At 41.7% G+C, this 16,925-nt stretch overlaps 1 protein-coding gene across 2 annotated transcripts in view; it reads right to left on the bottom strand.

Annotated features, from left to right (window-relative positions):
* LOC118429767 (voltage-dependent calcium channel gamma-3 subunit-like) overlaps positions 1 to 16,925 on the bottom strand; it is a 46,096-nt gene that overhangs the window by 13,192 nt on the left and 15,979 nt on the right. For both annotated transcript variants that reach the window (XM_035840399.1, XM_035840398.1), the window contains one exon: positions 7,248 to 7,325. In XM_035840399.1, the coding sequence (XP_035696292.1) occupies positions 7,248 to 7,325 (78 nt within the window). The remainder of the gene's footprint in view (positions 1 to 7,247; positions 7,326 to 16,925) is intronic.

The raw sequence follows: 16,925 nt of genomic DNA, 5'->3' as shown, positions 1-16,925 counted from the left end.
AGTGGCTCAATATCTTTTTTCAATGACCGGAGATAGCTGGATGATCCTTCTTGCAAATGCCTTGACGTCACGATTGTTCATCTCTGCAAGGACGTTGTGGGAAATGAGAATACAAAACTTTGCATACGTTTTTGAAGGTTAGACATCCAGGTAAACAATTTTCAAATACAATTCAATGTCTACAACTGGATTAAAAAACGGAGATGTACTTCCAGACGTTTCCAGTGACATCCGTCACTCTTCTTCAGCGTCAATGAACTGTCAGAACAATTCAATACACGTACAGCTAACTAGAGAAACTGGTTGAACATGTCAATTCACTTACTCCTAAGGACCGTATGCAAATGTTACTCAATTGTAAATTATGTCTGTATACAAAATGTAGTTCCCTATGTTATAGGTGTTCCTATTTGCACAGTAGGCTGACAGAAGAAGGGAGAGACATGAACAATGTCAAACAATAGAATTCTGTTGTGAGACATGCCGAAAGCCCTGTAGAAGTCTGGCTAGCCTTGTTGCTCACTGCCGGGCCCATCGGCGGTGAATAGAGCGTCCGTCAGGACGGAAAGGACAATGATGCTGCTGATGTTAACACAATAGAACTCTACCACAGGAAAAAGATCGAATTGTATTTGAACAATATCTTTGCAAGACTTTCATACCATTCCACAGATCTGCAAGGCTGTACGTATCAGTGGAGGGATCCCAAGGTGTTCCGATTGTAAATTGGGTTTTATGTAACTTCAGTTGTATAAGTACTCAGACGGAAAATTGGTTGACTTCTACGTTGACCCATATTCAACGACTGTCAGAGAACAACTATTTCCAGACAACGAGCGTCTATGGAGAGACGCAGGAGATAAAAGTCGAACGAAATTGATGCCAGGAAGAAAAGTAAAACTGACTTGCTGACTTCTCTCAGCAAGTTCGGAGTGAATTATTGGAACGTTTTGAGGAGACCTATTGAAATGAAACGACATTTAAAAGCTATCTCCTGAAAAAGATTGTGTTACTGTTAGGTGAATGTCATTGTAGTTTGCTTAAATGTTTGCTTAAATGTCGAACACCGGAAACGTTGGTCCAAATGGTAAAATGCCATGGGTAGTGTGACTGTCGACGTCGCCAGATCCAATCAAGATGGCGGCCATGTGAGATGGTGGAAAAGTTGGAACAATGCAGTTCCTGCTGGTGGCAGATGGGCGTTGTGTTCATTTGAAGGAGCGGAGGGATAAAGAAGCGCGAAATGGATAGAAAACAATATGTAGTGGTCGCCAAGACTTTATTTGGTGAGACATTCTACCAGCTATCGGATCTAGTCAAATGTCCCGCCAGTGGTATCCCCAGCATTGTGTTATGTTGAACATGATGTAAGCAGGGATGGCTGATACAATTCCACAGGGCTGCGACAGAGTGATTTAACAGAGCGCCCAATGATCTTGAGCGCCCATACTATATTTGATAGATGAAAAAGAATCGCTTTTTAAGATTTGTTCTCTTTTCAGTGACGCTTTTACATTTTTCATGATATTCCCATTATAAAGTCAAGGATTATATAAATCCAATTTAGGTCGCAGTGAGATCACCGTCTAGGGGTCTAATGGGGGCCCAAATAGAAAACCGTCTAAATGTCTAAAGAAGACAGACTACAAACAGGTACTGTAACAATGCGCTTTGGGCCTGTACACAATTACCAACAACTGTTCATAAATCAAACTTTCAGTTACTTTCGTTGAGTCAACTTTTCTCTGAGCTGGCAACCTGCCCCGCTAAGATTCTATCTGGCAGCGGTTAAAACATCATCAAACGTTCTGGATCCTATCCGATCACTTCTGTCTTTTATCTTGACCAACGTTAACCTCCCCCCTCCAATGGATGCCCTAACTTACGAGGTAACGTTATGTAACACACAGACACAGTGCCTGCACGTACACAGGGGCGGAGGCAATCGATCGCACACAGAGTGACGATGCTGGTGCTGTCGACAAGATGTTCACAGCAGGGAGATTCTTAATTGTCAGCGCGAATAAAAGGCAATGGTGCGTCGGGTCGGTTTCTTCTCATTTTATTTGACAACCAGGAATGATTGAACATGTCTAATGACATGCTTGGGAGTAGAAATTTCAAGCGCCGGTGGCTTCCCTACTTCCAGCCCACCATTCTCTAGAGAGTGTTTGATCCTCTACCGGCGCCTAAAGATGCCACCTGAACAGTCGAAGGAACATGGACTAACCGAGAAACTCGTTTAGAAACTTCTGACGAACAGAGTGACTGCCCCAAGCGACAGGCAGATAGTGATGGCCAATTTGAATGGACTGCAGGTACAAGGATATGTATGTACGGCTTGGCAGCGTATCCTCCTCCAGCTAACAATTTGTCTTGCACCACACACCAGAGAGCCTTACCTCACACAACCTTTCGACGTCGATGACAGAAAAAAAGGGCACTAGACTCAGCGTTAGACCTTTATGACAACATAAAGACACATCAAAGAGATCTCTTTGAGCTAAATCAATTGAGGCAGAGTAGGTAATACAGACAACTCATAAACGACGAAACTTCCCAACAGACCGCCGTTTTCTCGTAGAGGCTATTATGCCAATTGGATTGGGGATGAAAAGGCCCCTGGTAGTAATATCCAAGCAGATCTTACAATGGCATAAAATAGTACCAAACTGGCCAAGGAGTGTAGTCAGTCAAGAGGTATCCATTTGCCATGTAGCTAAATACACCACTAAGCCGACTTCACTCCTCTGCCAGCTTTAGATACTATCTTATGCTACAGTAGGATCTGCTTGGAGATTACCTAGTAGTACATGTTTTGAACGAGGCTGTACAGTTTGATTTTCACATCTGAAAACGGTAGCTTTTTTTGAAAATCATGGAATCATAAATCGCAACACCGCCCAACCATAGTCCTCTCCGATACAGAGAAGCAGGTATGGTCGTGCTAGTATTTGAATTCGCGGCACGTTGATCCTTTTGGATCCATTTTTCTATTGCACATCAGCATGAAACAGCCGTTTTGCACAAACAGACCCCGGGGGATGGACACTGCTTATGGTAATATTTCACCCGATGGCAAGTTGGGCGTTGCCGCCATGTTGGTTGTTCGGCTGCCGTGCCCATCGCCTTCAGTCAGCTGAAGGAGAGTAATGCTAACTGAATACACCTATCCAGCAACCGGAAATGCGCATAAATTTGTCACCTCATCCATAGCGCATCAGCTGCCAGTGCTGACGCCACACTCACAACATCACAGAGCCTTTGGAATATAAAGTCTTGCTCTCCTTGAATAAATGTATTGAACATGACAGGTTTATTTTCTGGCTGGTAACTTCGATTGTTGATTAAAGCACACGGAATTTGCAGTTGGGCATGTGAAATCAAGCATCGGCTCAATCAATTGATACTTTAAGATACACTTTCATGAATGTTGTAGTGATCGTCTCAACCCGTCCAATATATACTAAAGCTAATAAGTGCACTTGATTATTCCGTGGACATCATCGCCAGTCGTTTTACAGGACCGAGTTGCGCGCAGGTAATGCAGGATGAGGCGGAATCCCTCCACACAAGGGTTACAAGAGTACAGCGTGTATGTACATGTACATAGCACACGTCACAGCCTGTCGATTACGTTTAATCGAAATTGATAGGTCGAGCCGTTAGGTCAGTGGTCAAACATGCACCGAATAGAGGAACACAGATGAATTGACTGAACGCCCTGATGGGCAGGGGCCTTAAGTGGCTTGATTACGGGAATATCGATGGATCCAGTGGGTAGCTGATGTATCAGTCTTTATATAACCATGTTGCTACCTGACCAGGGTACATAAAATACGGCAGCCATGTTGTTTCATGGAGCTCGGCCAGGAGACAAATTCAGATGTTGGAATTTCCTTAATCTGCTCGTTATTTGCGCTATCTAAACAAATAGAGGTAATCTATCAAAAATCTATCGGTTGAAACGTAGGAAATGTTACTGAATTTACAGACGCAAGGTTAATACATGCAGTATAGATTGACAGCTTGTCTGCAGTAAATTTTCCTCCGAGTCAAAGGTTACCAAATAAATTGATGTGGACGGGTCGAGCACTTGATGTAATGATATAAACTGGGATCCATGAATTTCTCCTGACATATTGGTGACACCTTGGCAGTTTCGTGCCCTGTACATGGCCTGGGAGTCATATTTTCTCGGCATGTGGACCTCAGCGGTCACTCGCTGTCAATCAGTGAGATGCCATCTTGAAGATTTCAGATCGAGCCGGTACCTGTCCGTCACGATGACATGTCAAAGTTCGCAGGAGTGTGGTGAAGATTTGAACCAACTTTGAAGAGAATGTTCTGTTCTTTCCCGAACTGTATTTTTGGGACGCAAAAATACTCCCAGTTCCAATCCACAAATACACCTTTGTAAACGAGAGGCTGAATTGTTCAGTCTCTCGTTGAGTTCCACTAATATGGTGAACGCCATTGACCGCCATTTTGAATTTTCTCGTCTAATCTTTTCACTACGAATTGCAACACACAGTAATGCTCCGTTAATCAGGTCAATGACTTATGTAAACTTGATTATGTGAAGGCTGCGGTTGCGTGTAACGTGGCCAATTGGAGAAATTATCTAGTGTGAGCTCTGAACGGCATCATTCTTTGAAGTTCAAACTCTTGTGCCTCCTCTTTGTCTCAATGAAGCTGCCCCATTTCCTAGATGATTATGAAATGAATACTCCCGAGGGTTTGTAATACAGCACTTCTCTATATTGTTCTTGGTAGACAACAGGTTTTTGTCCGTGTGTTTTATCTAGAAGCTTTAGAGTGGATTCTGAAGATTTGCAGGTGAGCACTATCTTATTGCCGTAAGTTATTGAGTTCTTAGTGTTAAGCTGAAGCGTTTGGGCCATTGCCTTCAGCTTTATCACCTGTCCAAATATTCCTCCTAATTAGCGGAATATAGTCTTGTAGATCAGTCATGACGTGTATGTAGCAATCTAGACGCTTAAGTGGGATTTAAACACCCCGAAATAGAACAAGCCGGTGCTCTGATCAATAATGGAACGTGCGTCACAGTGCTTCATACTCCCTCCTGCTTGCCTCATAGGCCTCATAACAGAGACATTTATTTGGACTCAGTGCGAGGAAAAAGTGACACTCTGTGAAGGTGCGTTCGATTGGGGAAACGGCTTTTATCGCCTTATGAATACGCGGCAGACGGACGGTTTCTTGTTCACGCTTGTTCGCTTATCACCGCTCGGACGCGGCAATGCAGCGCTGATACAATCAATCTTGCCAGCTCGGTAGCCACAGATTCAAATTTGGCGATGGCTGAGGAAGGATATAAGTCAAAGGATTCTGCGTTTACTGCAAAGAAACTTCATGGAGTAGGTGTTGGCACCACTAGGTCTGTACAACCAATATCACCAGAGCATTGCAAGTGTTATGGCGTTCAAGTGAAAGGTGCTATGGCCTGCAAATAACCAAGGATCTATTTCGTTTGATCCAACTGCGCCTCAATATTTTTCTGAAGACATCTTAACTGATATCCCGGGGTAACTAAATTGCGTTACTCACAAATGAAGATGAAAGTCAGAACAAAGTAAAAGTAGAGCCTCTGGGATTTATATGTTGGTTTTGTCTGGCTCTATTTTACATGCCCCATGGCGTATAGAGATTACTATGTCGTTTGCGAAGCCGTCAGCAGATACCTTCTCCTTTGCCATGCTTCCATGGCAATGGTGTTGGGTCAATGTTATCCTTAGCCTGTGATAAATCATACAGACTATGTGGGATGAGCTTTTCTTAGAAAAACGGACGTGAACAGAATTGTTCATGCATCATCCATCTGCGCCTTGAATAGAACGCGGCGTTCGTGGATTAATCGTTAAGTCTTTAGGCAACTTTTGGGTTGATGTCAAAACATACAGTTCGTCTCATCGACATAAAGCCTTTACTTAACTGCGACGACTTGCTGATGTATAAACCGGCGGTACATAAGACGAGACATTGCCATTTAACACTACACATGTCAGCGATTAGATAGGGACACACATGGGTGTGAAAGAAATGACGGATCACCATCTTAAGGATAAAATATGATCTGACGTCCCGAAGACGTTAAATCGAAGCCATAAAGCGGGTGACGTGATCTCAGCTGATTGCTTTTACGTTCACGCGTTTCTTTAAAGTAATTTCCAGGCAGAGCTAAGCCTTCCGAAGGGACCGATGATTTTTACTACCTTGAGATTGTAAAACATCATCTGTTCAGAGACAAATGGTAGAATGGCTTTCCACACACTCTAGAGCTGGATGGCAGTCCATTCCTGGAGTGAAGTTTTCTTTATTGATGCGAAATGATAATAACCAGCTTTATTGATAGCCCCATCGGATTAGGTCGTTCTGCTGAATTTGCAGTCAGTTAGATGTCCCCGAATGGTGGTCTCGAATTGCCGCATTACATATTAGAGAATGATACAATATAGAAGCTGCCGGAAAGTACGACATGTATGCCTCTTTTCCTGTTATATATTGCTTCTACATATTGCTTCTATCATATATAGTATCTCTGCATTACATTCACTCCTTTATAGACTATATAGTCTCTGTGGTACATTCTCTCTGAGAATGCCTTTGCCTATATATTGCATCTAAAGGCAATATGTGAGAGACGGTAAAACCCCACTTTCAACAAGAAAGGAGGCCTACGTTGTAGTTGAGACCCTGCCCTAGCCTCTACCAGGCTCCACAGGTCACTGGAAATTAGTAGAAATTGGCCAAATAAGACAGAAAACACGCCAGAGAAGTTAGACCCTAGGTCGCAATCTGTTCTCCTCGCCCATCTAACTCCTCTGGCGTGTTTTCTGTCTTATCTGCCAATTTCTACTATTTTTCCAGCAACCTGCTGCGGAGCCTGGTAGAAGCTAACCTTGCCCTACCATACCCGCAGCGAGACAACATTATTTCCTGTACTCAAACAACAAGAGCTAACTGGCTCATTAGCTTTTTTGTCTCCAATTAGACTATCTAAAATTTGTTGTCGCCTCATTTACATATCAACTAATAAATTTTCATCACATAATATATAAAAGTAAATACTTGTCAGACTATACAGATATTACCCAATTACACATATGTAGCGTTATATACATATACCGTTAGTATAGCTAACTGTAATTCGAATGACACGTGTCAAACAGTCACTCAGGCTATGCCTCGAAGCATGTGCTGCTAGAAGTACGTGTAATACTCACGTAGTATGAACTCCGTAGAATGTCTGTCAAATTCAAAATCGTCGGGAAACCAGTCAATCCTCTTGCACTTCTTGGCATCTGTGGGAAGGAAATATTTCATTAGAACACATGTCATTCTCTTGTCATTACTACATATGATAAAGCAAAAATATTGCCCATTGTAAAATTCAACAATTCATGAATCAACGTAGTTTCGAAGAATTCTCATAGGTAAATAACTTTATTTTTCTCTCAACAGACGTTTCGACAACCTATCTGTTGTCTTCATCAGTGTTCTACTTTCTACTGATAGCGCACGTTTACTTTACACTAATAAAGAAAGCAGATAGCAAATGGAAACGTCTATAGAGAAGAAACATAAGTTGCCTGCCTAAGAAAAATTATGCTGAATTGTTCATTTCATGTTCTCTCGCGCTTAAACACCACGATTGGTCCTCGAGCAAATCGCGCCAATCAGCTAGATTTCGACAGTCACGTAGTCTATCTGCATATATAGCAGTGTTTGCACACGAACCCACACATTTCCTGCAGCATGGTCGTCAGGGTCACCACAAATCCCGTGACGGCTGTCCTGTCACAATTCTGGGTTTTATCACAGCAGGACGAGTCGGGGTCAATAACTTCTGGAATCAATAACTTAGCTGGCTTCATACTGATACTATGCAGGCTACCTTCCTGTATTTTGATTAGCAAGGTGATTTCTTTGGGCTGGATGTGATATTTTTGCTCCTTTCTTTATTGGATGTTTTTTTATTACTTTGGCTGATAATGTGAGGCGTAACAAACCGCATTGTATTAAATCTCTCTCTTTCTCTCTCTCCCCTTCTCTCTATTTTCACCGTCAGTGATTGTGTATATGTAAATACGGTCACCAAAACGTCAGTGAAAATAAAGCTGTGGTTTTGCAATTGTAGAAAGAGTTTTTTTAAATTCAGATGGATAGATGGATAGATAGATCGATTGATTGATTGATATTCTATTGATTTATAGCTACTCTACTATTTCTGATCCTACCTTTCCTTTATTTCACTATAACCCATTACTTTGTTGCCTGTCAGATAGCAATGGGCACAAAATCTACCTCATGTATTTGTTTTGTTCTTCTGGATACTTTTTAAAACACAACAGTTTGGCCCATAGGCACTTAAATTACAGACTTGCATCAAAAGTGCCTCATTTTCCGACAAATAGATTTTAAAACACAGCAGTTTGGCCCATGGGTACTTGAATGGCACAATCGCCTCAAAAGTGCCTCATTTTCCGACTGACAGTTTTTAAAACACAACAGTTTCGCCCATACATGTAGGTACTTGAATTACAAAATTGCCTCAAACGCGCCTTGAGCATTTTCCGACTGACAGTTTTTAAAACACAGCAGTTTGGCCCATGGGCACTTGAATGACAGAATTGCCTCAAAAGCGCCTCATACTTTCCGGCTGAAAATCAGCGCTGTTATGATGTAATGACAGTTGATGTCTTGACTCTCGATCATAATCAAGGTGTTGTAGTCTGGGTTGTCTCCGTGGCGCCACATCAGTTTCCCCTGCTTCTAAATCAACATTTCCATATCGGAGCGGAATATACTAAATCTGGTACGCCAAAAAGCAGTTACTCAAGCAACTGGATATGATTTTTGGAAACAGTCAGATGTTTTAGACAACCATCCGGTGTCTGTCGTCAGTAACACTGAAGACATCTTGCTCCAGCAGGGATGTCTCCGGATGGCTGTCTAAAACGTCTGACCATTTCTAAAAATCATATCCAGTTACTTGAGTAACTGATTTTGGGCGTATCTTATTACCTGGATGTGTAAACTTCATCGAGGCACACTAAAAATCTGCCCTTCTACAAATTGGGTTATGGATTAATAAGATATTCCATAAATGCTTTTACTGCTGACTGTGCTGTGCAGAAAGACTAAGTGTGTCTATTTTTACCGGCTTTTAATCATCATACTCCTTCCTCATAAAGGTTAGTGGCCTTATAACTGGTACCACCAACCATACTTTATAGGCGTTTTTAAAGCCAGTACATATATGAATACAGGCAACAAAGTGAATCAAAGCTTAAGGATATAACACATGAAAAGTAGTGTGTCTATGTAGTATAAGCACATATTTCATTCCTTAATGTCCTATCCTTTAGTCAACGACACGTTGATACCAGTAGTCATTTTCAGGTTAGATGATTCTTTCAAATAGCTTGGAATTTTTGTACTTTTCGGTTCAAATGATTCTTTTTCCATTTCTCAACATTGCATGTCCTTACATTAAGGGGGGACAAAACAGGTGTTATAAAATTCTTTTTCCTTTTTTTAGAATAAGTTCAAACAGTAGCCATGTTAAGTGAACGTTTTCTCTCAAATCGAGAGATACAAAATGACATAATATCACGAAGGACACCAAGTTGTGCAGCAGACGGTGGAAAATGTGCACAATAATGGGCGTTTGTGACTTTGGGGCAGTACTTTTATACGCGCTTTTATACACGTGATGTATATCTGTGCATTTTGGAATGTCCTGGGTTTAACATGTATGCTTATTTGATCTTTTTGATGGCAGTTAGACATTTTCCGTGCATCTTCAGGGTTCGGGATGGTGTAATTGGTTAACGTTGAAGACCCTACATGTACATGTGCCATTCGCGCTCCCTCGTTGAGTGAAGTTATATTACGCTGTTGAAACGTTATATTACGCTGTATAGAACCTGCTGTTCAACAAGATCTCCTCAGTGTTACTGACGAAAAATAGTGAATGCTGTCTGAAACGTCTGACCGTTTCCAAAATCATATCCAGTTGCTTGAGTAACTGCTATTTCGCAAGCTTCACGGGCCTTGTTATGCCGATTACAGTGGATGTCATGTTGTGTAGGACAAATCGCATGAACACCACAACGTTAACGATCACAGTCGAGCATCACTAAGCAGATCACAGATCATGCCGTATTTTCTAGTGAGACAAAATCAATCAGGATATAAATCCTTACTGGGATATATGAAGGACTATACGCCCATGGCTGCGCCGTTTGTGTTATGCACGCGCTGCTTCCTTCCTGAAAACTACGTGTATTACAGGTTTGATCGGTGTAAAGTGGATAGTAGGCAAATCAACGCGATGCATTACCTCTGGGATGCCGTGATAAATTTTCCACCTGTGTTCGGGCATTCTAATCCTCCCCCCAAGGTGACCAAGTCGCCATCTTTCTCCTTCTGGAGGATGTGTAAGGATCCTTAAGGCACTGGGATGTGCTTTCGTCAGCAATTTGGCGAGTACAGAGAACACGAAGGGACATCCTCAGGCTAATGGCAGTTTAGACATAACGCAAGTTCACCTTTATCCGCGGGGTATCCTATATCCGTTGTTTGGCAAAACAGGGTATTCAGGGATATCAAGTCGACCAATCGTGGTTTCGAATTGCAATATTTTCAAAATGCTGCAGTTTAAAACCGCCTTCCGTCGATTTGATATCTCTAAATACCAGTACCCTGTTTAAGATGATAGCGTTAGATGTATCTATACTCTATAGCAAATCTCACGCCTCATTCAGATCTCTTCAGCGTAGTGACGATTGGGAGTAGTAAACGTTGGTACATATTTATGGGTTTTATGTAAACTCCTAATTTTGATAGGATAGTTTGTGACATCATATAAGCAGAGCATTGTGGTTACTATTGCTATTTTTAGACATCCGGAACATCAAAATTGTCACTTCAAAAATTGTCAGGTTTCACATATACATGGTGGAGTATGTCAGCATCTTTTTAGCTTGTGAGCTGCCCATTCACCTTTATGTTGTAAAACATAACGGGAGTCTATCATTATCATACTCATAAATGGTTCCAATTCTAAGTGCAGTTTATTTTCGCGCGGCAAGTTATTGTTTTGTAGGAAGAGGCAATAACCGTAAGTTTACTACCGTGAAAATTTATAATCATGAAGCCATCGCACATGTAGATATTGTCGTTCCAGTGACTTCCCGTGAAGGCAATGGCAGGATATTTCTTTAAAATAGAGCAAGAACACACACGTTTTTTCCTTGTTACTAGTATATTTATTTGCTTTAAAACAGTCAAGTTAGGAACATATTTTGACAGTGCCACGTACATGTACAAAGAACAGATGGACAAAATGTAAAGGCAATAATGGTAGCAGGCTGTTATCATCTGAGTCTCGGACATGGAATTGGAAGGCGGATCCCAACCCATTCCTTCCGCCACCTTTTACTTCCCTGACCGTTGTCAGGTACCCATTTCTACAAATGGGTGGTGTGAGGGAGGTCGGTGACATGACTGGATTTGAACCCGGGACCATTTAGGTCATATAGAAATTAAACAAATACAAAACTGCTGAAAAAATTCATAAAGCTGCTTGCAAAATCTTCCCGACATTCATCACCGTCCTAGCCTGCTGCACCAAATCATATTAGGAAGGAACCCGTAAGGCCGGGTTTTTACCCATTTACCATCTTCAGGGATGGTAAATGGCAAAAAGGTTGAGTTGTAACCTAATAATTGCATGTAGAATTGACACTAGAGAGGTAGCATTGACGGTAGTTGCAGAAATGAAACTTGCTGGATAGTTGTAATAAAGGCACCAATATGCAAAGCCATAGGTGTAGTTGCCAACATGGTTATTGATACCAGTCTACCACACTTGTGTCACTTTTACTACACTAGTGCACTTCTTGAATACAGGAATGGATGCCTTGTTGGTTGTGATGCCTTATTTTTCACTTCAGAAATTCTTGTTACAACATCTAAATTATGGTGTCTATTTTGAAAATTTTCCATCTTGTTTTTTTTTAACCATCTTGTTTTTTTCACCCTATCTCAGTATTTTTGCAGTCTGCAGAGGATGTCATCCATAAAATGTACTTGCTGTGGCCTAACGGTGAACATAAATCTAGCCTGCACAGCTGACATCATCAAAATTCAACAGCCATCAAGAGATATGACCTGCAGGTCGCCGTGCAAACAATATTCACCGGGAATATCTCCTCGCTCATCGACCACGTTTTAACTGCCGTTTATTGAAATCCGCTCACGTAGGCTTGTTTCAGCTTCATACTCCGGTACCTGCGACTTTTAATTACGTTTGAAACCTGATGGATCCTCTGCTAGATGTCTCCGTTGTAATTAGCATTGGCCTTGACTGGCACATCGTACGCTCATGGCTAGAATGACGTTGTAGTCCTACCGTGTTCGTTCGCTTCGTTATTGAGTGGTCTGACTACTCTCTCATCACAGCCAGGGGCTGAATTGTGAGGAGCTTACAACAGGTGGGGCTAAATCATAAGAATCAGGAGCGAGCTGCCATTCTTTGCCACTCAGGTGACCTTAATACGGCAGTAATTGCCCCAGTTGCGGCCATAAGACGTTCAGACCCTTATAGTGCCTACTGGCAAACAGTCGTAAATCAGCAGGTTGTTTCAGCAGCGGGCTATATTTTTTACAAAGCCAGAGGCACCTCCTCGAACACGGAAACCCCATTTCCGAAAGACAAGTGCAGTTCCAGCCGAGATGCCCTTCCCATGATTGAACCGGAAGCTCCCAATTACCAACTAATTGGAGCCAGGGGCTCATGTGAGTGTATGAGGCTGCAACCAGTTGAGCTACAAGGACATCCCTAGCCCTACCTGATACATCCATGCCTATTATGTGGAGAGACGTTGCCCTTTACGATATCGACAGCATTTTACGGAAGCATTTTATGGTGACGTACTGATAAAACAGATGTAAATGTAATCCGCATTATAGAATACTATCCACGGCTTTTGATTCTGAACCTCTTTGCGCCTGTCTGGAGACTAGATGGTAGAGATTTCCCAGAGCAGACTGAGTAGTGAGTTCGCCAGACGAGGCAAATCCTGATGGAGACTGCCGGAGAAGGTCAAGTACGCTGGGTAACTTTTCTGACAAATTATCCTGCTTATTTTGGGCATGTTCTATCGTTTTCCTGCCCCTGCAGGACTGTTGTAGAGATTAGGTGCTTACTTCATGTACCTAAAGTGCTACACTTAATTCCCCGTCTCAGGTACAGTGTACTTCGCGCGCTCTGCATGGCCAGTCCCATCAACTATTGATACTTTAACGCTACATCTGTGTCCGCCGCCGGCCGGTGTTGGCATTGATTTCTGACCGTCTTGGCCTGCCGCTCGAGGCACCCATTCCTACTAGACGGCGATTTGTTTAACCCTTGACGTAAAAATGTTATGAAAGTATGACTGAAAAGAACTCACAGACAGTATGAAGATTTGTTTTTTATCTCATAAATTCGTTGAGTGATCTGTCAAATCCAGGGTCACAGCGAGGTAGCCGCTCTAGTGGAACGGAGGTATAAGAAAAATGGCAATGGGCCCCCTGATAATTCCGTTATTCGCCAAAGGAAAACAAATATATTCAGTAGCCCAACTATCCCTTTGTAGCAGCCAATAAATACTACAATACGGCGATGCTGCTTCAGGAAAATGATATGGAAATTTTTTCACTTTTTGTATTCTAACAAATCTCTTTTCTTTACATAAAAATCACCAGCGATAAAATGTTTGATTCGCCATCATTTTTCACGTTTGTGTGATTTCCTCAACTTGTTCATAATTAAGGAACATTTTCCCCCGTATCTTGATGTGCTACATTCAAACTAGTGCTGTCTCTGTTATCAATTTCATATTCACTCTTCCCTTCGATAATAAGTCCAAGAAAGTGCCTTTTAGTGTCATATGGATTTTCAGTATTCAAGCACAAGCTATCCATAAGTTGTATTGCTCAGAGATGATAAGATAGACTGCGTGCGTGTGGGCATGATAACACCCGAGGCAGACTCTACCTTACAGAGAACATCTTTGACAGTTCATTATTACATCCTGGGGCTACATCATCATGAACACATCATCGTCCGTGAGTGGATGTACAAATATGATTTGCCGTTTTCAATTGGACGATTTGACCTGCGGTGATCCGATTATGCAAACATTGACCTGACCTAATGAAGTAGATGCTGTTAATGATGAGTTGAATACGATGGTCAAGCGCTCTAAAGAATTGGATACTCTCTGTTCGATAGATAAATTCAACTACATTCTGGGAGGCGATAACCCTCACTGTGTGCAAGTAGGTACATATATCTACAACTGCTTATACCGTAGAACCAATAGTGTAAATGACATGCTAGACCCAATATGTTGACTTGTTCATACCTATAGATATCCATATATGCCTGTTTAGTTGTACTGTAAGTAGTTGTTAGACATGTAAACCTTACGAAAGTCGCTGTACTTGTCGTCTCAATAAAGATGTTGTTGGTAAGGATGCAATAAGACGGGCACACCTTCTTTAATGGTCCTGTTTTTGAGGTACCAGAGCATATCTTCATTGTATACATAAATAGATTGGGCTTAAATGACAAATGTTCATGACTCTTTTTGACGATGACACGCCTAGAAGATTCTTGTGAAAAGAACATCCATACTAACTGATGCCTACATTTGATTTGGACTTGGTCACATAATGTAAAATCTAGCATAAGGGAATTGGAAGCGCGTCTGTCCCGAATGGCCCCATCTACCATAAGGAATGTCGTCAGGGTAACATGATAAACGGTTCACGTCGGAGTACATTATACAAGATGAAGTGATTTCCATACTTAAGGGTGATAAAGTGAATATCATATCAAAGACGACAAGACGACAATGAATGCAAACTTAGGTATTATCCTTTACTGAAGTGCAGAGACGATGAGTGGATACAGATTTTACTTTGCCTCACTCATGTATCACTTTTCTTTATAAAGCCGTTTTGCTGACGGTTTCTAATACTGGAGGAAGAGCACCTTGTACCAGAATCTTACCTTAAGACCCTTAAGATTGATTTCTTGATAAGATAAAGAAGTAATCAACCCAACTAGTAATGAAATTCTAAAGCAATTTCTTTTACAAACAAGTCTTACATTGACGGATTGGTCTTTAATTCCATCAACAGCTTTCAAGGTCAGGGTTAATCTGCGGTCGATGTAAACGCCAGAATCGGGTATTGATTTGGCGGGAAGCAACATTCTTTTCTCACAATGGCTTCCGGAGGTTGCTTTGCAGTTCCACCAGGGTGGCGAACCTGCTGCGACCTAAATTGGATTTCAAATTTTGATTTTATAATTGCAAAATCATCCAAAATGAAAATACAATAAACGCGCAAAGTGCCAACAAAATTTATCTACGAAATTCGTTGAACGATACGTTAACGTTTAAGTCGCGATTGCAGTGAGGTCGCCGCTCTGACATAGCTTGCGAAAGGGGATGTATGTGTCTTAAGTCCTTGCCAGAATATCTAGATAGGACATGCACAATTACATAGATAATGCCATTATTCATCTATTAGTCTCACGGTTTAGATGATATACTACGTAAGAACAGAGAGATAAAGAGTCACATCATCCTAGAAAATGCACCATCTTTATGGAATGTATCATTTTATTTCCGAATACTCGTAAGTGAGCAGAAGTTATGTCGATGATGGTTAGACATCCAGGTAACTGATAAATACGCCAAGTAGCAGTAGTTACTCAAGTAACTGGGTATGAATTTGAAAAGGGCCAGATATTTAGGTAGCATCTAATACCTTCCGTCAGTGACTCTGATTAGATCTGCTGAAGATCACCCTAGCTGTGAATTAATGTAATATGCTGTATCTGTAATACAATTGTCGCACAATCAAGTTCTGTAAAGAAGGTGAGGACAAATTGCAGAGTTAGGGTACAAAACCTGCTCTTCGATATATCTGCTCAGAGTCACGGACGAAAATGTAGTACATGCTGCCTGAAATGTCTGACAGTTTCCAAAATGGTACCCAGTTGCTTGAGTAGTTGCTTTATGGTAGACCATAAGCTCTGTTATCATCGTAACTATCCTCCTTCTCCGCCATGTTGATTAACGATGTCTGCATCCCGGTCTCACTCTTCTACCTACGCGCTGCTGATTTACAAGTACCGCGTTGTTCGGCTTCAATTGCAAAATGTACTTTCTGTCACACGGGAGGAGAACAGACGTCCTTTCTGGTATTAAGGGGCTTAAATCAAAGACGCTATATTGAAGATAATGTCCCTACGAGAGAGTCTCAAAGGAAATAGAAGGTTAATTCGTCCCCATGCCCACCCTTTAAAGGTCCGCGCTGTCCCGCTGGCTTTGTCTTCATTTGGATGATCTGTAGGGATTACGATAAGATGAGACCATGCATGCTAATGAGGGATGACTAACAATGAGAGCAACAGCCGAGAATTAACCCACGTTAAAAGACCATCATCACATCGGAGATTCTGCAAATGGTCGCTGCAGTGCTTCAACAGTGCACTTTAGCACCACGCAAAATTGTGCAAGATTGTTCTCTTTCCTATCATTTCGCGTGGCAAATTGTATAACAGACCTATATTCAGGTCGTCAATTAGCCTCATTTCAGACTTGTAAATTACCCAGCGGGCGATCTTAAGTCCAATTTGGGCAATTTTGGTGGGAGATCGACGCTGTAGGAATATCTGATTTCTGTCGTGAACTCGCACACGTGTTTTACGTATTACCCCAGACGGGAAAATCGTAATAAGAAAAAATGTTTGGGCAGAAAACAATACGTTTGTATAATGGAGTAAATACACCGTGAAGTTTCTGACTGCTGCCTGTCTCGTCTCCCCCAAACTA

This window comes from Branchiostoma floridae, chromosome 13 (genome assembly GCF_000003815.2).
Source record: "Branchiostoma floridae strain S238N-H82 chromosome 13, Bfl_VNyyK, whole genome shotgun sequence".
Classification (NCBI taxonomy): domain Eukaryota; kingdom Metazoa; phylum Chordata; class Leptocardii; order Amphioxiformes; family Branchiostomatidae; genus Branchiostoma; species Branchiostoma floridae.
The sequence above is the reverse complement of the archived record's forward strand: the minus strand, read 5'-3'. Positions and strand labels throughout refer to the sequence as shown.